This window comes from Muscardinus avellanarius (assembly GCF_963383645.1).
Source record: "Muscardinus avellanarius genome assembly, chromosome: 10".
Classification (NCBI taxonomy): domain Eukaryota; kingdom Metazoa; phylum Chordata; class Mammalia; order Rodentia; family Gliridae; genus Muscardinus; species Muscardinus avellanarius.
In genome coordinates, this window is record NC_137796.1 from 50,638,472 (window position 1) to 50,664,847 (window position 26,376).

The 26,376-nt window shown below is 49.0% G+C and overlaps 1 protein-coding gene across 2 annotated transcripts in view; it reads right to left on the bottom strand.

Moving 5' to 3' along the window:
- RYR1 (ryanodine receptor 1) overlaps positions 1 to 26,376 on the bottom strand; it is a gene marked incomplete at both ends in the record, with an annotated part of 159,744 nt that overhangs the window by 131,839 nt on the left and 1,529 nt on the right. For both annotated transcript variants that reach the window (XM_080704165.1, XM_080704166.1), the window contains 12 exons: positions 6,617 to 6,812; positions 7,212 to 7,333; positions 8,516 to 8,680; positions 8,802 to 8,958; positions 10,138 to 10,212; positions 10,671 to 10,764; positions 12,668 to 12,761; positions 13,069 to 13,181; positions 13,665 to 13,743; positions 13,821 to 13,895; positions 14,938 to 15,042; positions 16,643 to 16,762. In XM_080704165.1, the coding sequence (XP_080560291.1) occupies positions 6,617 to 6,812; positions 7,212 to 7,333; positions 8,516 to 8,680; positions 8,802 to 8,958; positions 10,138 to 10,212; positions 10,671 to 10,764; positions 12,668 to 12,761; positions 13,069 to 13,181; positions 13,665 to 13,743; positions 13,821 to 13,895; positions 14,938 to 15,042; positions 16,643 to 16,762 (1,395 nt within the window). The remainder of the gene's footprint in view (positions 1 to 6,616; positions 6,813 to 7,211; positions 7,334 to 8,515; positions 8,681 to 8,801; positions 8,959 to 10,137; positions 10,213 to 10,670; positions 10,765 to 12,667; positions 12,762 to 13,068; positions 13,182 to 13,664; positions 13,744 to 13,820; positions 13,896 to 14,937; positions 15,043 to 16,642; positions 16,763 to 26,376) is intronic.

Genomic DNA, 26,376 nt, shown 5'->3' on the forward strand with positions numbered 1-26,376 from the left:
AGCGTCCCAAGTACTGGGATTACAAGTGTGTGCCACCACACTCAGCTTAGTCACAACTTTTTTAAAGTGATGGGGTCTTGCTATGTTGTCAGGCTGGCCTCAAACTCCTGGGCTCAAGTGATTCTCCTGCCTCGGCCTCCCAAGTACATGAAACTGTAGGAGCACCCTACTGTGTCTGGTTGTCAGTCCCAAATTCTCATCAGTTAATCATTACATAACCTTGTTCTGTGTGTACTTCTGTTGGAAGACATTGATTTGATATAAATGTTGACTCATTAACATTAAATTCATGGCCAACAGCACGATATAATTTCTGTCTGAGCAAATCTTGTCTAGTGAGGACACACCCACCTTCTTGCACTCAGGACTAACAGACAGCACGTCAGCACTACACTCGGGAGCCATAACGTGAAACAGTGAAATCAACAAAAAGGACAACGCTGCAAAAAATGTGGCACCGCCGGGCGTGGTGGCGCACGCTTGTAATCCCCGCGCTTGGGGGGCGGAGACAGGAGGATCGCGCAGGTTCGAAGCCAGCCGCGCTGGCTTAAGAGACCCTGTTTCCAAATAAAAATATAAAAAATAGGTGTCTGGGAGTGTAGTCCAGAGGTAGAAGGGTTTCCAAAGACCCCAGTACCATAAATAAATAAATAAATAAATAAATAAATAAATAAATAAATAAATAAATGATGTGCACTGAATACAGTGTGAAAGGACAGCTGTTCACAGGCTGAGCTGACACTGGGCAACTTGGCCTCGGTTGGCCTCGGCCGGGACCCCGCCTGAGCATCAGATGCCTCACATTTTCAGCCGCTCTGCACATGCCCACAAATGACCACAAAGTGCCATGAGTATTGATTTCAGGGTTACAAGGAAGTCTCAGCAAGTAGGCAAATTTGCAAATACAGAATCCGTGAATAATGAGGATCAGATGCACGTGGCTTAACAGAGAAACCTGAAGAACACACCTGTATGACTGTGACCCAGGTCAAAACAGAGAACATGACAGCTATACTCAGAAGCCCCCTGAATGGCCCCAGTCACGCAGCCCTCTCTACTGGGAATAACCATTGTGCTAACTTTGTGTGAGGGGGAAGGGGCAGTGGGGATTGAACCCGGGGGCCTTCTATCTCTGAACTACGCTAGCCCTCTTTTATTAATTTATTTTGAAACAGGGCCTCGGTAATTTGTTGAGGCTGATCACAAACCTGCAATCCTCCAGTCTTAGCCTCCCAAGTACTGGGATTATAGGTATGTGCCACCATGCCTAGTTGTGCTGACTTCGTGTGTGTGTGTGTGTGTGTGTGTGTGTGTGTGTGTGTGTGTAACTGGGAGTTGAACCCAGGGGCATTCTACCTCTGAGCTACACCCCAAGCCCTATTTTTTATTCTTTTTATTTTGAAACAGGGTCTCACTAAGTTGCAGGGGCCATAATAAATAGCTGAGGCTGGCCACAAACTGTGGTTCTCCTGTCTCAGCCTCCCAAGTACTGGGATTACAAATGTGCACCACCACGCCCGGCTAGTTGTACTGACTTCTACATAAAGCTCTTCCTTGTTTTTCTGTTTCTCTCCATAGCTAGATAGATAGATAGATAGATAGATAGATAGATAGATAGATAGATTAATAGACATAGATATAGTTGCTGGAGCAGGCCTAGGACCTGCGATCCTCCTATCCCAGCCTCCTAAATACTAGGATTACAGACACCCACCACTGTATCCTGTATGTGGTTGCACCCTGTATGTTGTTAAACCATCTAGTTGAATTTTGCCTGCTTTTGAACTTGGGATATACAGGAAGCATTCTTTTGCACATAGATCTTTTACTCAACATTATGTTTTTTTGTTTTTTGGGGGGTTTTTTGGTAGTACTGGGGGTGGAACCCAGAGGCTTTCAACCTCCGGGCTATACTCCCAGACCCATTTTATATTTTATTTGGAAACAGGGTCTCACTAAGTTGCTGAGAGCCTCACTAAGTAGCTGTGGCTAGCTTCAAACCTGCGCAATCCTCCTGTCTCAGCCTCCCAAGCGCGGGGATTACAAGCGTGCGCCACCATGCCCAGCCAACATTATGTTTTTTTTTTTTTTTTTTTTTTGGTGGTACTGGGGTTCCTGGAAGCCCTTCTACCTCCGGGCTACACTCCCAGACCTATTTTTGCATTTTTATTTGGAAACAGGGTCTCCTAAGCCAGCGCGCGGGGCTAGCTTCGAACCTGCGCGATCCTCCTGTTTCTGCCTCCCAAGTGCGGGGATTACAAGCGTGCGCCACCACGCCCGGCGCCAACATTATGTTTTAAGGTTCAAGCACTGCTAGGTGTGGTGGTGCATGCCTGTAATCCCAGTACTTGACAACTAAGTGAATGAAACAATCAGCAATTTAAACGGGTTCTTTATTTTTTTTTTTGTCTTTTTGGAACCAGGGACCGAACTCAGAGCACTGCACCTGCAAAGCAGGCACTTTGCCACTGAGCTACATCCCAGCCCCGAAATAATCAGCAATTTCAGCAATTTAGCAAAACCCTGTTTCAAAATAGAAAATAAGAGTCGGGCGTGGTGGTGCACGCTTGTAATCCCCGCGCTTGGGAGGCTGAGACAGGAGGATTGCACAGGTTCGAAGCCAGCCTCAGCTACTTAGAGGCTTTCAGCAACTTAGTGAGAACCTGTTTCCAAATAAAATATATATATTTTAAAAAAAGGTCTGGGCCGGGCGTGGTGGCGCACGCTTGTAATCCCCGCGCTTGGGAGGCAGAGACAGGAGGATCCCGCAGGTTCGAAGCCAGCCGCGCGCGCTGGTTTAGGAGACCCTGTTTCCAAAATGAAAAATTAAAAAAAAAAAAATAGGTCTGGGAGTGTAGCCCGGAAGTAGAAGGGCTTCCAGGAACCCCAGTACCACCAAAAAAAAAAAAAAAAAAAAAAAAAAGGTCTGGGAGTATAGCCTGGAGGTAGAAAACCTCTGGGTTCCACCCCCAGTACCACCAAAAAAAAAAAAAAAAAAGCCACATATGGGGGTTCACACTTGTAATCCCAGCATTTGGGAAGGATCGCAGTTCACAGACAGCCTTAGCTACTTACTTAGTGAGGCCCTCTGCAACTTAGTGAGACCCTGTTTCAAAATAAAGAATAAAAAATAGGGTTGGGGTATAACTCAAAGGTAGAATGCACCTGAGTTGCATCCCCAGTACCACACAAAAAATTAATTAATTAATTAAATTTAAAAATAAAAAATAAGGCCAGGCGTGGTGGTGCACGCTTGTAATCCCCATGCTTGGGAGGCTGAGACAGGAGGATCGCACGGGTTCGAAGCCAGCCTCAACTACTTAGTGAGGCTTTCAGCAACTTAGTGAGACCCTGTTTTCAAATAAAATATAAAAAAGGTCTGGGAGTATAGCCCAGAGGTAGAAAGCCTCTGGGTTCCACCCCCAGTACCACCAAAATAAATAAATAAATAAATAAATAAATAAATAATAAAAATAAATAAAAATAAAAAATAAAATAGAGCTGGGGACGTAGCTCAGAGGTAGAATGCCCCTGAGTTCAATCACCCCCCAAAAAAAATGACTCAAGCACCCTGTTGCCTGAGGCTATAACCTCTCTTCTCTCTCTTCATTTTCATTTCTAAGGCTGGATATACCATGCTCATGACCAATTCTAATACTGGCAGATGCACACAGGCTGTTTCCAGGTTTAAGTCCTCACAAATAGTTCTAAGATGATTTTTCTATGGTAGTCCCCTCCCTTACCTGTGGTCTCACTTTCTGTGGTTTCAGCTACCCCAGTCATCCGCAGACCAAAAATAGCAAATGGGAAATTTCATATATATATTTTGTGGTACTGGGGGTGGAACCCAGGGGCTTTCTACCTCTGGACTATATTCCCAGACCTATTTTATACTTTATTTGGAAACAGGGTCTCACTAAGTTGCTGAGAGCCTCACTAAGTAGCTGAGGCTGGCTTCGAACCCGTGCGATCCTCCTGTCTCAGCCTCCCAAGTGCCGGGATTACAAGTGTGCGCCTCCACGCCCGGCAGAAATTTCATATTTTGAAAGAGATCACATTCATATAACTTTATTACAGTGTATTATTATAACTATTGTATTTTATTGTTAGTTAATTTTTGTTAATCTTATTATTATTATTATTAATTTGTGTTAATATTACTGTGCCTGATTTTTAAATTAAGCTTTATCATAGGTATGGATGTGTAGGCAGTAACACAGTATACCTAGACCATACCCTTGTTTTATCCGAGTTCCCAGGCGTCCACTGGGGGTCCTGGAACATCCTCTGCTATCGCTAGTAAGAGGCAGTGCTTCATAGTAGAGATCACAACCAAAACTGGAGTCCCGTGGACTGGCTCTGCCTTTTTTCTTTTTAATTTTTTTTTTTTTTTTTTGAGGTACCAGGGATGGAACCCAGGAGCATTCTACCTCTGAGCTACACCTCCAGCCCTATTTTTTATTCTTTGTTTTGAAACAGGGTCTTACTGAGTTGCAAAGGGCCTCCCTAAGTAGCTGAGGCTGGCCGAGAACCTGCGATCCTCTGTCTCAGACTCCCAAATGCTGGGATTACAAGCGTGCGCCACCACGCCCGGCTTGGCTCTGCCTTTATAAGACCTAACCCTCCAGGGGTTCCCAAAGCCAAAGATCCCACACGGCTTGGGTTTTGCCTCCACTCTGCCTTCATCTCCTACTCTGCTCGGTCATCTCTTTGCTGTTCCTGGAACATGTCACTTCCACCTGAGGCCTCTGCATGTGGTCTGCCTTCTCCCAGTTGGCCCTCCCCAGGGTGTAAACCTGGCTCCCTCTCTTTCTTCAGGTCACCCTGCCTAGGCACGCTAAATTGCAAAACTGCTGGGTGGGATAGCACACACACCTGTAATCCAAGTACTTGGGAGGCTCCCAAGGAGGAGTGCAGGTTGAAAGCCAACCTCAGCAACTTAGAACCCGTTTAAAAATAAATAAAAAGGGTTGAAGGGTAGCTTGGAGGCAGAATGCCTCTAGGTTCAATCCCCAGTACCAATCAATCAACAAGTAATAAATTACAAGCCAAGTGTGGTGGTGCACGCTTGTGATCCCAGCATTTGGGAGGCTGAGACAGGAGGATGGAGGTTCGCAGCCAGCCTCAGCTACTTAGTGCGGCTCTCAGCAACTTAGTGAAACCCTGTTTCAAAATAAAGAATAAAAAATCAGGCCAGGTATGGTGGCACATGCTTGTAATCCCAGCATTCGGAAGGCAGAGATAGGAGAATCGCGGTTCGCAGACAGCCTCAGTTACTTAGCAACGCCCTTCACAACTGAGACCACACACACACACACACACACACACACACACACACACACACTCACACACACACACAAATAATAATAATAATAATTATTATTATTATTATAAAAAATTACAAAACCCCAGTACTCCCTCACTCCCTACCCATTCCTTGTTTTATTTTTCTCCTTAGCACCTATTACCATTTAATATGCCATCGGTTTACTTATTTTATTAATGTCTCTTCTGGTCATGCCAACTCCATAAACACAGATTTCTGTCTGTTTTCTTCACTGGCATATTGGTTGAGTAGATGACTGCTATTTAATTTCTCTGAGCTTCATTGACCACAGCTATAACATGGGAATTACAGTTCCCCATGGGATCACTGGGAGGATGGCAGGTATATAAAAAGTCCTTAACACATAGTAAGGGCTAAAGTCAAGGTACCAATAACCACTAACATTTACGTAGTATCTACTCTGTACTAGAACTGTCCTAAGCCCCCCTCATATATTGTATGAGTCTTTTTCCCGCATAAAATTAGGAGCCTTAGAGAGGAGGGAGCCAGTTGGAATGTCTTTATTTATTATTGTTGTTTTGATAATGAGGATGGAACCCGGGGCATTCTACCTCTGAGCTACACCCCAAGCCTTATTTTATATTTTGAAACAGGGCCTCGCTAAGCTGCTGAGAGCCTCGCTTAAACTGCTCGGCCTGTCCTGGAACTTGGGATCCCCCCACCTCAACCTCTGGAGTAGCTGGAGTGGCGTGAGCCCCTGAGCCCAGCCAGAGGCCTTTGAATAGAAAGGCTTCCTCCTCTGATGAAGGCATCAGATTCCCTGACTTTGTCCTGGCTCCCGGTCCCACCGCTCTCGGCTCCTCCCACTCAGACCTCTGGCTGAGCAGAGCCCTGCGGGCCGCTAGCCTTCGGGTTCTCCTGACTCCAAGCTGAATGTCCTTCCTACGCTCTTTTCTGTGATGTCCCAAGATCTAACCCCAGCCCTGTATCCCCCAGCCCAGGTCGGTTCTGTCCTCCCACCCCGAAGGCTCCGCCCCTGCAGACTTGTCCCGGAGTGGGCCGCCCCACCCCCCTGGTCTGACTCCTCCCCAAGCCCCGCCTCCCGGGCCCGGCCTCGGCCTCAGCTTCACACAAACTGCCCAGGTGCTTCCCTCCCCAAAGACCCGCCCACCCAGGCAGGCCCACCCTCCCGAGGCTCCGCTCCCCATAGAGGCCCCACCCCTCAGCCCACTCAAGCCCCGTCCTTCCTCGCGCTCCTTTCTGCCCCGCCCCCTAACCCCTCCCACCCCGCCCTCAGGCCTGCCGGCCCCGCCCACGCCGCAGTCGCACCTCCTCCTGGAAGAGGCTCTGGCGGTTGCGCAGGCTGCGCAGCTTGCTCTGCTTCTCCTCGTGCTGCAAGTCCTCGGAGGGCGGCTCGAAGTAACCGATGAGGTCCTGCAGGCTCAGGATGACGCCCTCGATGGGCAGCACCACAGCGGCCGGTGACCCCGAGCCCCGAGGCTTCCCGCTGAAGCTGTCCAGGCCCCTGCAAGCACCACCAGCTGGCAGCAGGGGCCTGAGCCAGAGGGAGGCACCACCCCACCCCCTGCCGGACTCTCACTTTGCAGAGGGGAGAGGGAGAAAGGGCAAGGCCCTGCACACAGCAGCCAAGGCCAGAACTGGGAGTGAGACTCAGTCCTGCTAGGCACAGGGGCTCAGGGGAGGAGGAGGCAGGGATGGGGTCAACCGGATGTCGGGGTATAGGAGTTAGGTGATGGTCATGAATGGGAGGTCAAAGGTCACGGGTGTTTATGTCAGATTAGAGGCCAGAGGTTTAGAGATTAGGGCCATGTGTAGAGCCCAGAGGTCTCTAGAGATTACAGTGGTCAGGTGCATGAATGCCAGGAGACTGGGGTCACCCGGGGTAGCATGGGCGACTGCTTACTTGATGAACTGGTTGTACAGGCCAGCCGTGCTGTAGATCATGCGGGCAGCCTGGGACTCTTCCTGCTGACACCTGGTCAGTGACAACGCATCATCCATGTGGCCTTCCTGGTGCAGCATGGCCTGGGTGTAGGAAGATGGAGAGGTCAGGAGGGCGCCAGCCAACCAGGACCAGGGCCCCCAGGCCTCTGCCCAGAGTTTAGTCCCTCAGCTAGATGCCACAGACCCTCTCTCTGCCAATCTCTTTCTGTCTTGTCTTTTCTGTCTCCATCTCTCTCTCACCTGCAGTCCTCCTGTCTCAGCCTCCCAAGTACTGGAATTAGATCCCTGTCCTTCTGAGCTGACCCGTGGCAGCCCCTGCCCCCATATTGGTCAATGGCACTTGTATCTGCAGTTGCTTAGGACAGAAATAGTGACGTCACGCTCCACCCTCCTTCTCTTAGCCCACATCCAGTCTGTCTGCAGATCCGGTTGACTCTACCCTCAAAATAAAACCAGCATCTTCAGCTCCACCCTGGTTCTGTCCGCTGTCATCTTTTCACCTGAAGCATCGTAACAGTCCCCTCCAGGCCTCCCTATTCTAGCTCCACACACTCACCTCCACAGTCGATTCCCATGGACAGCCTAGGGACTCTGGGACCCTGGCTTGGGCCACCTCCATGCCCTGTTCCAAACTCTCTTTCATCTCACTCAGGATGAAAACTGCCACACCCCCTAGGGCCCACAAGGCTGCACGCCATCTGTCCCCCCCTTCTCCGGCCTCCCCTCCACGACTCGCCCCTCTACTCTACTCCAGCAGCACCATGTTCTTTCTGTCACTGGAATGAACCCAGCTCATTCCAACCCCAGGTCCTTTGTACATGTGAATTCCTCTCAATTGCTCCTCCACTGTAAGTCTGTGCGCTGCATTAAAGCCACTTTATTCACTATTTCAGAGCCCTAGGGGGGGCAGGGAACAGGTCTGTATAGTTCACTGATTGTTCCATATACACATACAGAACAGCTTAGGTATTCAATAACTGTTAGCTGAATGTTATCTGTGTCTGTCACTATCTTTTTTTCTATCTCTATTATTGTTTCCATGTCTGTCTCTGTCTTTCTCTCCCCCATATACATATATGCATATCACACACATGCATATCTGTGTAGATACAGATATGCCCATTCCATATATCCATATATATTCCACGAATATCCCTCCTTCATTTTCCTGTCTCTCAGCCTGTATCTCCCTGTCTCTTTCTCAGTCCCATCTTCCTGCCGCTGCCTGTGCCGCCACACTTCTCCCCCTAGGCAGGAGCCCACCTTCTTCTTGAGCACGCCGAGTCGCAGGGCCTTGGGGTCGGGGGCAGCATAGGTGAGCCACAGGCCTGAGGCCACGTGCTGCACGAAGCACAGCGACTCCCCGTACTTGATCTCAGGGGGGCCCATGCCCTCCACGTCCCGCTTGGGAGCCACGTCCAGCTTCTCCTGCAGGGGCAAAGGACAGAGGTCACCTTCCTTTCCCTGTGTACTTAACGGGGGAGCCCCACTGAGAGACTGCAGAGCGGTGGCTGGTGGGGGTGGGGGCAGCCTCCCCGACTCCACAGACCTTGGAGATACGGAAACAGAAGGCAGTGGCTTTGGTGTGGGCCTTGCTGGCATCGACCACCACCAGACCCTGGTCTTCGGTGAGTGCCAGGTACCGCCCAGTGGTAACATGCCGGATTCGCAGCGGCTGGCCCCAGCGGAGGTGGCTCCCGCTCCAGCTGTGGAAGGGGAGGGCAAGGGGCATCAGGGACCCCGATCCTCCAGGGATATCACAGCCTTGGTCTAGACCTCCTTAAGCCCCCAACTCTCTTCCAGCATTCCCTAAACTTTCTTGGAACCCCTCAAACTTTTCTTATGACCTCAGTATGATCTCAAAACTCCAATTCTCTCTCAGGCCCTCGAATATTCCTCAGAGCTTGCTAGATGTCTTTAGTGTCCCCAATTTATCCAGACCCCTACATATTGCACATTTTCTTTTCTATTATTATTATTATTATTATTATTATTATTATTATTTTTGGTGGTACTGGGGGTGGAACCCAGATGCTTTCTACCTCCGGGCTATACTCCCAGACCTATTTTATATTTTTTTTATTTGGAAACAGGGTCTCACTAAGTTGCTGAGAGCCTCACTCAGTAGCTGAGGCTGGCTTCAAACCTGCGTGATCCTCCTGTCTCAGCCTTCCAAGCGTGAGAATTACAAGCATGCGCCACCAGGCCCAGCTTATTTATTTTTTTTTTAAGGTATGTATGTATAGTATTGGAGATTGGATCCAGGGGCATACTACCTCCAAGATTCATACCCAGCCTTTTTAAAATTTTGTTTTGTTCTGTTTTGAAACAGTCTTACTAGGTTGCTAAGAGTCTCAATAAGTTGCTGAAGCTGGCCTTAAACCTGGGATCCTCCTGTCTCGGCCTCCCAAGTACTGGGAATACAGACATATACCACCACACTCAGCTTTTCTTTCTTTCTTTCTTTTTTCTTTTCTTTTCTTTCTCCCCCCCCCCCAGGGTTGCTCTACCTCTGAGTTTCCAACCCTTTATTGAAAAGTTATTTATTTTGAGACAAGGTCTCACTAAGTTGTTGAGACTGGCCTTAAACCTCTGATCCTTCTGTCTCAGTCTCCCAAGTACAGGGAATACAGGTGAGCACCACTGTGCTTCCCCACGCTTTCACCCAGGACCCATGATCTCTCCCTCAGGAGTCTGCCACCCTTGCCCAAGTCCTTTTTGTACTCCAGGACTCCAGGATCCCCGAGGACCTTCCTCTCTCTCTTGGGCTCCCCAGACCTCCCCTCTAAACCATCCAATCTCTTCCTCAGATCTTCGAGACCCTTTCTGCCTCCCAGGACCCCCAAGGAAACCCCAGTCCCTCTCTAGACCCCCCCCCCTTCCACCTGATTCTCAGTGGCTCCAGCCTCCAGAGGGAGCGAGCATGGGTGCACACGGGTCCTCCTTCATAGAAGACAAGTCTGGGGACACAGGAGAGAGTAAGATCAGGGTTCCAGGGTCTATTATGAATGTCCCCCAAAGGCCCTGTGTTGAAGACTTGGTCCCCAGCACGTGGCACTATTTCAAGGTGGTGGAACCTTTACGTGGGGCTTAGTAGAAAAATCATTGGGGATGTGCCCTTGAAAGGGGTATATTTGGACCCTGCCACCACCACTTTCTCTCTTCTGTTTCTTGGCTGCAACGAGGAGAACTGGCCTCTGCCACATGCTCTTGCCATGATATACTCACAGGGCCAAGCAACTGTGAACTGAAAGCTCTGAAACTGAACCAAGAGAAACCTTTTTCCTTATTAAATTGATAACCTGAGGTGCTTTGTTACAGTAACAGAAACATGACTAGCACCCGGCCCCAGCCTCCAAGCCAACCTTTATTTCCCTCCCCCACCCCTAGACCCTAAACCCCTTGTCCTTGCCCAGACCTGCGCTGGTCATCACTGTCAGCAGGAGAAATGGTTAGACACTCATCCATGTGTCCATGAAAGAGGCGGAGGACATGGCCCCCTGTCACATAACCTGGGGAGGAGCAAGAGAAAGTGGTAGCTGTGAGGCAGGAGCCCCAGAAAGGCCCAGGAGCCAGAGTGAGGTCTAGGGACACTGCACTTCCCAGTGGAAGCCTAAGGGTTAGATTTGGGGTCTGCACTTAAGAGTCTGAGATTCAGGCTGAGTTTAAAGCTTGAAGTGGATATGAGATTTAGGGTCTGAAGTTGGGGACCTATATTTGGAGATCTGGGCACGTAAAAGCTAAGGTGGGAGGGTTGGGTCTGTGGTTTAGGATTGTACAGTTGAGGGATTGTTTGTTTGTTTGTTTGTTTGTTTGTTTTGCATTGGGGATTGAACCCAGAGTCTATACCTCCAGCCCTATTATTTTATTTTTATTTTAGAGGTGTGATGGTTTTGATTTGAGGTTAAGGTCTGGAGTTAGGGCCTGATTGAACCCAGGGGTATTCTACCTTTGAGCTATATCCCCAGACTTTTAATTTTTTAAATTTTTTTTGTGTGTGTGGTACTGGGATTCCTGGAAACCCTTCTACTTCCAGGCTACACTCCCAGACCTATTTTTATACTTTTTTATTTGGGAACAGGGTCTCTTAAGCCAGTGCGGCTGGCTTTGAACCTGCGCGATCCTCCTGTCTCCGCCTCCCAAGCGAGGTGATTACAAGCGTGCGCCACCACGCCCAGCATCAGACCTTTTTATTTTGAAATGGGGTCTTGCTAAATTGTGGAAGGTTTCACTAAATTGTTGAGGTTGGCCTCAAACCTGCAACAATTCCTCTTTCTCAGCCTCCCAAGTACTGGGATTATATGTATGCACCACTGTGCCTGGCTTATTTTTTTCCAGTTTTTTTTTTTTTTTTTTTTTTTTGTGTGTGTGTGTGTGTGTGTGGTACTGGGGTTCCTGGAAGCCCTTCTACCTCTGGGCTACACTCCCAGACCTATTTTATATATTTGAAACAGGGTCTCTTACACTAGCATGGCTGGCTTCGAACTTGTGCGATCCTTCTGTCTCCGTCTCCCAAGCGCGGGGATTACAAGCGTGCGCCACCACGCCCGGCCTATGCCTGGCTTATATTTTATTTTGAGACAAGGACTTACTAAATTGCTCAGGCTGGCCTCAAACTTGTGGTCCTCCTGCCTCAGCCTCTGGAATAGCTGGGATTACAGGCAAGTGCCACTGTACCCAGATCCCAAGGTCCTGAATTTTGAGCATTGATTTTGGATATCTGAGACTGGCATCTGAGGCCTGGGATCTGAGATTTATGGTTTAGAAATCTGAGCTTTGAGGTATACTTTGGGGGAAGAGTTGAGCTTTCTAGTTAGAAGTTGGGTCAGAGTTTAGAGATCTAGGACTCTGAAGTTTTGGGTATGAAAGAGTCAAAGTCTGGGGGCTATTCTTTAGAGTCTTACTATGGAGATCAGAATTTGGGAGTTTGATTTGGGAAGCTGGGGTTTTTGAGAGCTGAAGTTTAAAAGTCTGAGGCTAGTGGGCTAAAGATTAGGATCTGAATTAGGGGTCCTGGTTTGGGAATCAAGTTTGGATTTGGAGGTTTGGGTTTGGGCGTCTGAGTTATAGTCTGTGCTTATTTCTGAGGGTTGAGTTCAGGAGCATAAGCTCCAATTGGAGCTTTGGATTGGAGTTTAGGGGTCTGACCACTAGGACTGAGTTTGGTGCAGGAGCTTGGAGACTAATACTTTAGGGTCTGAATTTGAGAGTCGGATAATGAGTTTGGGCTTGGGGATCTGCACTCCAGGGTTCTGGCTTTGGAGTCAGTTAGAAAACTAAGTGTGAGAACCATAACTTGGAGGTCTAGGTGTGAGGTCTGAGGTTCCCAGGCTCAGTTTGGGCATATCCAAGGTGCAACGCTGAGGGTTCGTTTAGGGGTTTAAGGTTTAGGTGCCAGAAGTCTGGTGTCCTCACCCTCTTCACAGCAGGAGCAGATGGGATTCATGTTCCACAGTGTCTGCATGAAGGAAGCATCCGCCTGGAGCTCCCCACTGGCCGTCGATAAGTGCTGGGGGCAACCAGGATGTGGTGGTCAGAGAGGATGGGTAGCGGTGGGCAAGAGTCCAGAGTCAGAGGCCAGAAATGGAGGGTGGATACCAGGAAACGTACAGATTTGAAACAGAAAATTGAAGGTCACATATGAGCAAACCAAGACTGAGCCCGGAAATGGGAGGTCAGAAATCCGAAAACTGGGTGTCAGGATTAGGAACGCTGATACTGGAAATCACTACTGGGGCTGGAGACCAGCAGGTAAACCAATGAGGAAGAGGTAGGGCCCGGGGAGCAGAACGGCCACCAAGGGTTGGGTTGCTCACCAAGTAGCGCTCAGAGGAGACACTGACAAGGATAAGATCATCCCCAACACGGACCTTCTCCCCTTCAGACCTCTGTTTGGAGGCTGGGTGCATCGTCCACCAACAGGCCTCTCCTATGGGTGGGGGCGGGTGGAGGAATAGTTGTCAGAGTGATGGCCTCTCCTGGGAAGCTCCCAGCCACCATGCCTCCCAGGCCTTGGGCCCATAAATCTATTGCTGCCACCAACTACCTAGAATTCTCCCATCTCCCTGTGTGGAATGTGTCCATCCACATGCCCCGGCCCTCTTCCCCAGAGCCCCATTGCCATCCCCAGAGCAGTCCCATGCCAGCCTTTGCCCTTGGAGGGTTTTTCTTTTTTTTTTTTTTTTGTATTGGGGATTGAATCCAGGGGCATTCTACCCCCAAGCTACACTCCCAGCCCTATTTTATATTTATTTTGAAACGGGGTCTAGCTAAATTGCTGAGCCTCCTTAAGTTGCTGGTACTGGGATTGCAGGTGTGTGCCACCATCACCTCTGGAGTTCTGTGGATCTTCTGCCCCCTGGCTCCCTGCCTCGGGGTCCCCATCACACTGCTGCCCCCACAGCCCCGGCACCTGTTGCATCTTCCTGCAGACCTACGTCGAAGGCCAGCTTGTCAGTCATGGAGCGAGAGGTAGTGAGGCAACTCAGGTACTAGGGTTAGATGGGAACAGCTCGGTCAGCCTCCTGGCAGCCTGCACCCTGCCCACACCCCTCACTGATGCACTCACCATGCGGCTGTGAGCGTGCCGGAGCAGGATGGCATGGCCGTATAGAAGAGTCCTGTGTCCCCCACCCTGGGACGACTGTGGGGGAAAGAAGGCACAGAGTAAGCACAGGCCCCCAGATTCTCCAGACCCCCAAAACATATGGCCTACTTACAAGTGGGACTATGCTCCTCATAAAACACCATGCTCAGGCCTGGAGATAAGGAAGCCTCAGCTCAGACCCTGGACAGATTCTCTGTCTTATTTTCCCCATCCATGGAAGCAGGGCTATGTCCCTGAGAAGCCTGGGGATGAGGTGTTTTATATTTCACAAAGCCTGCTCTGTCTTCCTGGCCTCCTTCATCTTTCTGACCAGGCTCCAAAGTCACCCAGGGAAGAGGGACCCATCTTCGAAGTGCCTGGGGAGCCGCAGGGAAGCCCCAGTGTCTTGTGTTCCATGGACCGCATTCCCCTCTGCTCTAACCTGTCATGAGGTGGCTGAGCTGAAGCCTGTGTGCACTGGGGCAGTCCTGGCAATTGTTAAATATGTGAACATGGACCCTTGTGATAGGCGACTGTCCCCTCTGGAGCACAAGGAGCCTGGGACCGTTTTTGGGGAAGGGATACATCCAATCCTTTGATTGCATCATGCCTCCATCACGGCTCTACATGCCCATGCTCTGAGGGGGCCATGTGATAGGGCCACGCAATCACATGGCGGACCCACTCCTGAACCGGAGGGGACCCACACTTGGGAGGGGAGGGAAGGAGGGAGGTCCCATGCGGTGGGGTCAGAATTGAGAGAAAGGATGGAAAAGAGGAGAAAGAAACAGGTGAGGGGAATGGGGCAGGGCTCAGAAGCCCCTACCCCTTCCTTTCTGCTTGCCTAGCCTGTGCTGGGCTCCACAGCCCCTGACGACGGGGGTGGAGGAGCGCCCGTGTGCAGGATGTGGGCCGAGCAGCAGGCCTGGGGTCAGAAAGAGTAGGAATGACAGGTGACACCCAAGGCCAGACCTACCCACTTATCCAAATTGAGGGCCTGTGGGGGTGGGGCAAAGAGAGGAAAAGAGCAGATGGTGAACAACACCCAGGCTCCCTTGCCCGCCCCTGTCCTGTGTCCTGTCCCAAGGGGGAGCCTCACCTCCACACCGGCCTCCACAGTATTGGCCAGCATCTCCTGCAGGGCTCTGACCGACAGGGACTGCTCCAGGACGAAGCAGCAGATGGCCAGATCGGGGGGCACATTCTGGGACGAGATGGGCAGACATCAGTTCCTGAGTTCCATTCTTGAGCATACCCCCTCCCTCATTCTGAACACCCACACCCAGAGACACCCAGACCCCACCCCAAGCTCACATGAAACCCTGCCCCGCCACCCTCCTCAGCAGACATACTGAGTCCACACCAATCTCACAGGAAATGCCTCTTCTATGCCTCCTCCCTCAAACACCTGCCTCCCAACTCCATAGAAGCTTCCACACTACCCTCCTTGCTCCAACACCCCACATTGCACCTAATCTCCTACTGCAGGAAGTTCCTGCTCCAAACTCTCCCCTCCCAAAGGAAGCCCCATATTTGGCCTTCCCCACCAGACAGTCCCTGTTCCTGCCTCTTCCTCAAACACTCATGAACACTTCACAGTCACAGGAGTCCAGCCTTAAACCTCCCCTCCAGTCTCCCAACCCAGTCACCTCAGACTCCTGGATGACCAGCCCCTTAGACGCAAGACTGCCCCCCAGACCCTGACACCTCCTCCCACATCATATGCCACCCCCTCTGTCGCCCCCAGTCTCTGCCCCCCAGGTCCCCTCCTCTCTCAGACCTTGAGTCCATCTCACCCTCAGACACCGGGCTCTTCCCACCCCTCAGCATCCACTACCCCCCCACTTAGGCCCGTGCTAGTGTCTCCCTGACCTCAAGGACCTTCAATCCCAGCTTCCCGCTACCCTTAGAATCCCAAGCCCAGACCCTCAGATCACCTTCCCTGCTAAAACCCTCAAGCCCTCTTGCCCTTCAGATGCCAACGCTCTCCCATCTCAGGCCCCAGCCCACTCACTCCTGGAAAGGACTTTCCTCTAAAATGCTGCCCTCCGCGGCAGACACACTGAATCTGGGGCCCCGGCCCTGTTCTTCAGTCTCCCCGTTCTTTCTTCTGAGCCCCCCGACCGCACACTCCCTCTCAGCCCCTGTTCCTAGGTGTTCAGGCCACCTTCCCCTCGGACCACAGCTGTCTTGCTTTCTTCAGAAGCAAGCAAGCCAGCTGTGGTAGTAGCCTGAGCAAGCCTTCAGCCCCTCGGTGTTTACAGAATTTTTTCCCGCCTCATAGCCTCACAACCGCCCACCTCAGACCCCACCCCACCGCTCACCTCAGACCCCGCCCACATCCAACCCCGTCCCGTCCACCTCAAGCCCCGCCCCACTCACCTTGGACTCCGCCCCTGCCCATTCAAACCCTGTCGGTGGACACCTTGGACCCCGCCCATTCACCTGGAACCCCACCCCCTCAAACCCCGCCCACCACTCACCTCAGACCCAACCCGGTCTCGCCTACCTCAGACCCCTCCCAGATCACATCAGCTCCACCCACTCACCTCGGACGCCGCCCCCGCCGCCTCAAACCCTGCCCCGCCACTCTCTCAGACCCCACCCACTTCCAACCCACCTCAGACTCTGCCCCACTCGCTCCAAATACTGTCCCGCCAGTCACCTCCGACTGGCTCCACCCCAGGCCCCGCCCACCCAGGCCCCGCCCTCCATCTGCCCCGCCCACGCCCCTGCCGACCGCTCCGCCTTCCCGCTTCCAGGTCCCTCTCCCGCGCCGCGTCTGCGCTCCCGCCGCCCCTGACCTGCGCGTTGCTGGTGGGCTCCAGAAAGCAGAGGCGGTTGCCGAAACCCTCGGCGGCCAGGCAGAGCTTGATCTGCTCCTTGAGCACCGTGGCGCTGCACTGCAGGACCACCTCGTCGTCCTGGGGGACGAGGGACTGGGATGATGGTGGGCCGGCACCGGCACCGCAGACGCTGCAGCCGCGCGGCCCGCCCCGCCCTCTGTGCAGAAGACAGCAACTTTTTTTTTTTCCCGGTACCGGGGATGGAACCCAGGGGCATTATACTTCCGAGCCACACACCCCCCATCCCTATTGTTTAGTCTTTTTTTTCTAAACAGGGTCTCACTGAGTTGAGAAGGGCCTCGCTAAGTAGCTGAGGCTGTCCGCGAACCAAGCGTGCGCCTCGAGACCTGGCTGACAGCAACTATTGATACCCACCGCACCAGTCAGGGTCGGGCTAAGTCGGTGCGATTCCTAAGGTCCCTGGTACCTGATAGGAGCCAGTGTCGTCCCGTTTAAGTAAATTTATTTATTTATTTATTTATTTATTTATTTATTTATTTATTGCAGTACTGGGGATAGAACCCAGGGGCATTCTACCTCCGAGCAACACCCCCAGCCCTATTTTTTATTCTTTATTTTGAGACAGGGTCTCACCGAGTTGCAAAGGACGTCACTAAGTAGCTGAGGCTGGTGTCAAACCGTGATCCTCCTGTCTCAGCCTCCCGAATGCTGCTGGGATTACAAACAGGCACCACTACACCCGGCCTGTTTTTTTTTTGTTTTTTTTTTTTTGTTTTTTTTTTGTTTTTTTTAAGACGGAGTAAAAATCCAGGCATGGTGGCACACACTTGTAATCCCAGTACTTGGGAGGCTGAAACAGGAGGATGGCAGGTTCGAAGCCAGCCTCAGCATCTTAGTGAGGCTCTCAGCAATTTAGTAAGACCCTGTTTCCAAATAAAATATAAAATAGGTCTGGGGTGTAGCCCAGAGGTAGAAACTCCCTGGGTTCAATCCCTAGTACCACACACACAAAAAAAGGTGGGGTAAATAATTTTTAAAAGAGGGGTTGTTGTCAGGCATGGTGGTGCACGCCTGTAATTGTAGTACTTGGGAGGCAAAGCTAGGAGGATCACAAGTTTCAGGAAAGCCTCAGCAACTGAGGAAGACAATTTAAAAAATAAATAAATAAAATAGGCTGGAGCTGTAGCTCAGAGGTAGAATGCCCCTGTGTTCAATCCCCAGTACAAAAAAAAAAAAAAAAAAAAAAAAGTTATGTTGCTCAGGCTGGCATCAAGCTCCTGGGTTCAAGCAATCCCCATGCCTCAGCCTTCCAAGTATCTGGGATGATAGGCATACGTCATCGCTCCCAGCTTCATCCCATATTTTAAAATGGAGAAAAAAGAGGCTGGAGAAAGTACATTGGTGGCCTGTGGCCACATAGCTGGTAAAAGAAGAAGCTTGGATCGGAACGGGAATCCAGCTACCTCCAGAGACTTCCCAAGTAAGGTCTAGAGGAGAGTATGAGCAATCTTACAAGTTAGATGACTTTTTTTTTTTTTTTTGAGATACTGGGAATGGAACCCAGGAGCACCTCTGAGCTACAGCCCAGCCCTGTTTTTTATCTTTTTTTTTTTTTTTTTTTTTTTTTGCAGGTCTGGGGATGGAACCCAGGGGCATTTGACCTCCGAGCTACACCTGCTGCCCTATTTTTTATTCTCTATTTTGAAACCAGGTCTCACTGAGTTGCAGAGGGTCTCACTAAGTAGCTGAGGCTGTCTGCGAACCGCTATCCTCCACGTCTCAGCCTCCCAAATGCTGGGATTACAAGTGTGTGCCACCACGCCCGGTTATCTTTATTTTTGAAACAGAGTTTCATGGAGTTGCAAAGGGCCTAAGTAGCTGAGGCTGGCCGCGAACCCAGATTCTCCTCTCTCAGCCTCCCGAATGCTGGGATTACAAACTGTGCACCACCATGCCCAGCTTTAGATGGCTTGCTTTTTTTTTTTTTTTTTTTTTTTATGGTACTGGAGTTCCTGGAAACCCTTCTACCTCCGGGCTATACTCCCAGACCTATTTATATATATATATTTTTATTTGGAAACAGGGTCTCTTAAACCATCAAGGCTGGCTTCAAACCTGTGCGATCCTCCTGTCTCTGCCTCCCAAGCAAGGGGATTACAAGTGTGCGCCGCCACACCCGGCTTTAGATGGCTTTTTAAGTCCATCCTTTCTCATTTCTCTCTTTTGTGTATTGTTGTTAATAACAGCTATCTTTATTCCTGTTTATGGCATCAGAATGTAATTCGAGGGTCTGGCCTGGATCCTGGAAGGAGGAGGGAATTCCAGAAAGGACACAAGGGACCGGTTGGAGACAAATGCCAAAAGTGGAAGGGTCACTGTGATGTGATGGTGTCACATCAATGCTGTCTTCTTCTTCGTTGTTGTTGTTGTTGTTGTTGCGGGTCTGGGGATGGAACCCAGGAGCGTTCTACCTCCGAGCTACACCCCCTGCCTGATTTTTTTGTTTTTTTTAAATTTTGAAACCAGGTCTCATGGAGTTGCAGAGGGCCTCACTAAGTAGCTGAGGCTGGTGTCGAACCGTGATCCTCTGGTCTCAGCCTCCCGAATGCTGGGATTACAAACATGTGCCACCACGCCTGGCTCAATGCTGCTTTCTGATTTTAATCCCCCCCCCCTCCCCGCCGTGGTAAGGGTAGAACCCAGAGGCTTTTCTACCTCAGGGCTACACTCCCAGACCTACACTCCCAGACCTATTTTTTTTTAACTTTATTTGGAAACAGGGTCTCACTAAATTGCTGAGAGCCTCACTAAGTAGCTGAGGCTGGCTTCGAACCTGTGCCATCCTCCTGTCTCGGTCTCCCAAGGGCTGTAATTACAAGCATTCTCCACCACGCCTGGCTCTGATTTTAATTTTTAATTGGGGGGAGGAATACTGGTTATTGAACCTAGAGGTGCTCTACCACTGAGCTCCATCCCCAGCCATATATATATATATATTTTTTTTTTTTTGAGTCAGGGTTTCACTAATCACCATGACCAAACTTTAACTTGCCATCCTCCTGAGTACCTGGAATTACAGGTGTGTGTCATTGTGCCTGGCTGATTCTGATTTTGATAGGTGCACTGTGGTTTGTAAGATACTTGTCCTTGTTCTTAGTAAATACACACTGAAGTATTTAGGGGTGGAGGTATCACATACACAGCTTACTGTCAGACAGTCCAGGGGGGAATATATATATTATATGTATGTATGTATGCATATATACAATACATACACACATACATAGAGAAGGAGAGAGAGGGAGAGGGAGAGGGAGAGAGAGAGAGAGAGAGCAGATATAGTACTCTTAACATTTTGGGGAAATGACTAAAGGCTATATGGGGCAAGAGTTCTTTGAAGTTATCTTGCAACTTTTCTGTAAGTTGAAAATTGTTTCAAAATAATAAATTAGCTGAGGGTGTGGTGGTGGTGCATGTTTGCAATCCCAGTATTTCGGAGGATGAGACTGGAGGATCACAGATTCAAGGACAATCTCAGCAAGTATCGAGACTCTCATCAATCTAGCGAAACCCTGTTTCAAAATAAAAATAAAATAGGGCAGGGGGGGATTCACTCAGAGGTAGAATGAACCTGGGTTCCATCTCTAGTGCTGCAAAAGTACATAGGGGAGGGAAGTCTAACATTTTTACTGATAAGGGTCTTAGTCAACAATGATGAAGACCCTAGCTTTTTTTTTTTTTTTTTTTTTTTTTTTTTCCGGTACTGGGGATTGAACCCAGGGGCATTGTACCTCTGAGCTATACCACCCGGTCCTGTTTTTTTATTTATTTATTTTTATTTTTATTTTTTTGGTGGTACTGTGGTTCCTTGAAACTCTTCTACCTCCGGGCTACACTCCCAGACCTATTTTTATATTTTTTTATTTGAAAACAGGGTCTCCTAAGCCAGCGCAGCTGGCTTCAAACCTGCGCGATCCTCCTGTCTCCTCCTCCCAAGTGCAGGGATTACAAGCGTGCGCCACCACGCCCGGCCTATTTTTTATTCTTTATTGTGAAACAGAGCCTCACTAAGTAGCTGAGGCTGGCTGCAAAACTCGCCATGCCAGGCGAGACCCCAGCTTTTAACCACGGCATATGGCAGTGGTTTTACTGGATGGTAGAAAAGGAAACAGATTCATAGACAGGTTCTGTCTATGAACAGGTGGAAAAGGAAACAGGTTCTTTGTAATCCCAGCATTCGGGAGGTTCATAGAGGGTGGGCATCCTACCGGAGGTCACATGGCTGCTAGCCTTCCAAGCGGATCATGCAAACATGTTTCTATCCTGGGCCTCAACCCACAAAGCCAGCCCTCAATCTGTCCCTTCAGCCTGGGAGGAGGGAGAGGCCAGCTCTAATGGCAGGAGGCCCCCCAGGATTGTCCTGTGCCTCCACTCCTGACTTCCTGGCACATGCTGGGCACTTGTGTATGAATGAACTAACCCCTGCCACTACCGTTCATAGTAGTCATGCAGCTCAGACAGCATGTAGTCAGCTGCCTTATGACCCTTATGCTCGGGGCTCTATGTTCATTTAAACATCTACTACAGCCGGGCGTGGTGGCGCACGCTGTAATCCCAGCATTCGGGAGGCTGAGACCCGGAGGATCGCGGTTCGCGGACAACCTCAGCTACTTAGTGAGGCCCTCTGCAACTCAGTGAGACCCTGTTTCAAAATAAAGAATAAAAAATAGGGCAGGGGGTATAGCTCGGAGGTAGAATGCCCCTGGGTTCCATCCTCAGACCCGCAAAATAAATAAATAAATAAATAAATAAATAAATAAATAAATATCTACTACATGCCAGGCGCTGTTCTAGACACTAAATATAGAGCAGCAAATAAAGTAGAGAAGAATCCCTGCCCTCAGGGAACTGACGTCCGCACCATAGAGACAGGCAGTAAACAGATGAGCAAATATATAACTTTAACATCAGTGATACGTATTATGGAAAAATATCCCAGGGTGATGTAAGAGAGTGGCTTTGGGGTCGAGATGACATCTGCGAAGGGGTGAAGTGACGGCCTCTCTGAGCCTTGTCCAAATAATGAGGAGGAATCAAGCCAGCTCATCTCTGGGGAAGAATGTTCCAGGAAGTGGAGGCAGTCTGCAAAGGCCCATGACTGGAGGGTGCTGGGACCTCGAGGAAGGACAAGGGAGACAGGATGGCGGGGGAAGCAGGACTAAGGGGTGCCGTAGGAGATGAGGGCAGAGAGACTCTAGCGTGGGCACCACAGGTCCTTATTACATGCATTTTTTCCCCTTTGTTTTCCAGATGCAAAAACTGAGGCTCAGAGAGAAAAAAATCATTTGCCCAAACCTAAGAAGCAGGTGAACAGCAAAAGCAGGATATGAACCAGAGACAGGGAACTTCATCATTATACCTTTGATGATCCAACATTTTCCTGCATCACAATGGATAATATATCAAATGGGCGAGGTGGCACGCGCTTGTAATCCCAGCATTTGGGAGGCTGAGACAGGGAGATCGAGGTTCGCGGCCAGCCTCAGCTATTTAGTGAGGCCCTTTGCGACTCAGTGAGACCCTGTTTCAAAATAACAAATAAAAAATAGGGCTGGGTGTGTAGTTCGGAAGTAGAATGCCCCTGGGTTCCATTGCCAGTACCGCAAAAAAAAAAAAAAAAAAGAATGAAAATATCTAGTTTAAAATGCAGTTCCCAAAGTCCAGCATGGTGGTGTGGACCTGTAGTCCCAGCTCCTGGGGAAGCTAAGTCAGGAAGATCACTTGGGCAACATAGTGAAAACTCATCTCAAAAATTTAATTTTGTAGCCAAGTATGGTGGCATACACCTGTCATCCCAGTATTTGAGAAGCTGAAACAGGATTGCAAGTTCAAGGCCAGCCTCTGCATTTTTTTTTTTTTTTTTTTTTTTTTTTTTTTTTTGGTGGTACTGGGGTTCCTGGAAGCCCTTCTACCTCCGGGCTACACTCCCAGACCTATTTTTTTATATTTTTTTATTTGGAAACAGGGTCTCTTAAGCCAGCAAGACTGGCTCCAAACCAGCACGGCATCTGCAATTTAGCAAGACCTTTAGCAATTTAATGAGACCCTGTTTCAAAGTAAACATAAAATAGGGCAAGGGGTATAGCTCAGGGGTAAAATGCCCCTGAGTTAAATCCCCAGTGCCAAAATAAATAAATAAATAAATAAATAAATAAATAAATAAGGCTAAGGTATAACTTGGAGGTAGCCTGTCCCTGAGTCTAATCCTTAGCACCAATAATAATAATAATGAACCAGGAATGGTGGCGCACGCTTGTAATCCCAGCATTTGGGAGGCTGAGACAGGAGGATCGCAGTTCGCAGACAGCCTCAGCTACTTAGTGAGGCCCTTTACAACTCAGTGAGATCCTGTTTCAAAATAAAGAATAAAAAATAGGGTTGGGGGTGTGGCTAGAAGGTAGAATTGTGTGTGTGTGTGTGTGTGTGTGTGTGTGTGTGTGTGTGGTGCTGGGAATGGAATCCAGGGCCTCATACATGCCAGGCAAGTGCCCTACCACTGAGCTACACTCCCAACCTTTCTTTTAAATTTTATTTTGAGACATGGTGTTGCTAAGTAACCCAGGCTGGCCTCTAGGATTATAGGCATGCACCAAGACACTTGGCATAATTTTTGTTGTTGTTGTTCTGAGGATTGAACCCAGAGGCATTCTGCTTCCAACTTATACCCCAGCCCTATCCCTATTTATTTATTTATTTATTTATTTATTTATTTAGGTACTGGGGGTGGAAGTCAGGGGCATTCCACTTCCGAGCTACACCCCCAGCTCTATTTTTTATTATTTTTGTTTGTTTGCTTTGTTTTGTTTTGTTTTTTGGTGGTACTGGGGGTGGAACCCAGAGGCTTTCTACCTCTGGGCTATACTCCCAGACCCACTTATATTTTATTTTGGAAACAGGGTCTCACTAAGTTGCTGAGAGCCTCACTAAGTAGCTGAGGCTGGCTTCAAACCTGTGTGATCCTCCTGTCTCAGCCTCCCAAGTGTGGGGATTACAAGCGTGCGCCACCAGGCCCAGCTTATTCTTTATTTTGAAACAGGGTCTCACTGAGCTGTAAAGGCACTCACTAAACAGCTGAGGCTGTTGTGAACTGCGATCCTCCCATCTCAGACCCCCCCATATGCTGGGATTATTACCACGTGACTATTTTATGGCTTTTTGAAATAGAGTCTCCTTAGGTAGCTGAGTCTTCCTATGTAGCTGAGGCTTGCCTTGAACCTGCAATTCTGCTTCAGTTTCCAAGTACTGGGAGTACAGGCATGGGCCATCACAGCTAGAACTTGGCATAATTTAATTTAGTGGAATAAAAAAAAAAATGCAGCTTCTTTGCTACCCCAGACTCCCTACCACCAAGACCTGATTCAGTGGGTCTGCGGTTTATAGGGAATCTGGACCCCAGTTCCCCTTCCCCTTGAAGACTGTGTCTTGGGCCAGGCTGTGAGAAACCCTACTCTGGGTAGGGCTAGAGGTCACCACTCTTCAAATGGAAATAAAATTAATTTGGGAGTCATGGCCACCATGCTTTAAAAAAATGAAACAAAAGAGGGGCTGTGGGCATGGTGCCGTGGTAAAGTACTTGCCTAGCATGTGCCCATCCCTGGGTTTGATCCCCAGAACAAAAAAGGAAAATAAAATAGAACAAAAGGTAACAGTGTTCCTGTCCTGCTAGCAAGATGATAGATATTATATGAAGCTTGTTCCTGTAAAAACTAGCAAAAATTGGAGACAGCTCAAATCTCCGTCAGCAAGTGAACTGATAAGCAAATTGCAACACTGACATACAGTAGGATACTATTCAGCAACAATAAGGAAAGCATTCTTGATCCATGCTACACAGATGAATGTCAAAAATATGTTTACAAGCCGGGCGTGGTGGCGCACGCTTGTAATCCTAGCATTTGGGAGGCTGAGACCGGAGGATCCAGGTTCGCGGACAGCCTCAACTGCTTAGTGAGGTCCTCTGCAACTCAGTGAGACCCTGTTTCAAAATAAAGAATAAAAAATAGGGCAGGGGATGTAGCTCGGAAGTGGAATGCCCCTGGGTTCCATCCCCAGACCCACACACACACAAAAAAATATAAATAAATAAAATAAAATATGTGTGTGTGTGTGTGTGTGTGTGTGTGTATACACATATGTTTAGAGCCGGGCATGGTGGCACACACTTGTAATCCCAGCATTTGGGAGGTTGAGTCAGGAGGATCCGGGTTCGTGGACAGCCTCAGCTACTTAGTAAGGCCCTTTGCAACTCAGTGAGAGCCTGTTTCAAAATAAAGACTAAAAACTGAGGCTGGGGGTGTAGCTCAGAGGTAGAATGCCCCTGGTTTTCATCCGCAGTACCGCAAAACAAAAACAAAAACAAACAAATACTTAGAGCCAGTCATGGCACACGCTTGAAATCCCAGTACTTGGGAGGCTGAGACAGGAGGATCCAGGTTCTCAGCCAGCCTCAGCTACTTAGTAAGGCCTCCACAACTTAGTGAGACCCTGTTTCCAAAATAAAAGGATAAAAATCAGGGCTGGGGGTTTAACCTGGAAGTAGAATGAATGCCCCTTGGTTCAATCCCCGGTACCTAAAATAAAAATTAAAAAAAATTAAAAAACAAAAAAACGCTGAGTAGAAAAAGAAAGACAATGGGCACCTGTGTGGCACTCTGGAGGTGATGAAGGAAACCAAAAGCAATAGGAAGCGGGTGGTCAGGGGGATTGCTGCCAGGGGCAGGAGGAAATCTTCTGAGTAGAGGAAATGGCCCATGTCTTGATTATGATGGTGGTTACATGGGTTTGCGCAATTTTTTAAAATTCTTTGAACTGTCACACCTAAAATAAGTATAATTTGCCAGGCGTGGTGGTACACGCTTGTAACCCCAGCATTGGGGAGGCTGAGACCAGAGGATCGGGGTTCGCAGACAGCCTCAGCTACTTAGGGAGGCCCTCCGCAACTTAGTGAGACCCTGTTTCAAAAATAAAGAATAAAAGCCGGCGTGGTGGCGCACGTTTGTAATCCCAGCATTCAGGAGGCTGAGACAGGAGGATCACGGTTCGCAGACAGCCTCAGCTACTTAGTGAGGCCCTCTGCAACTCAGTGAGACCCTGTTAAAAATAAAGAATAAAAAATAGGGCAGGGGGTGTAGCTCGGAGGTCAAATGTCCCTGGGTTCCATCCCCAAACCTGCAAAATAATAATAATAATAATAATAATAATAATAATAATAAAATAAGGATAATTTATTGCATGCCAATTATATCTTGATAAAGTATTTTTGTTTGTTTGTTTTTTCCGGTGCTGGGAATGGAACCCAGGGTCTTGTAAATGCTACACTCTGCCCTGTGCAGCTCCACCATTGAACTACATTCCCCAGCTCATGTTTTTTTTAAAAAATAATATCTCTATCTACCTATCTATATCTACATATGTTCATGTACTATGTCAGTTTTCAATATAGAATATATTTGTTACTGATGAATACAATAAAAAAAAAAAGGGATGAGAAGTCAGAAGTGATGGCACATGCCTGTAATTCCAGTACCTGGGAGGCTGAGACAGGAGAATCCCAGGTTCAAGGCCAGCCTCAGCAACTTAGTGAGGCTATCGACAACTTAGTGAGACCCTGTTTCAAAATAAAAGATAAAATAGGACCAGGGGTATTGAAGGTCCCTGGGTCCAATCCCCAG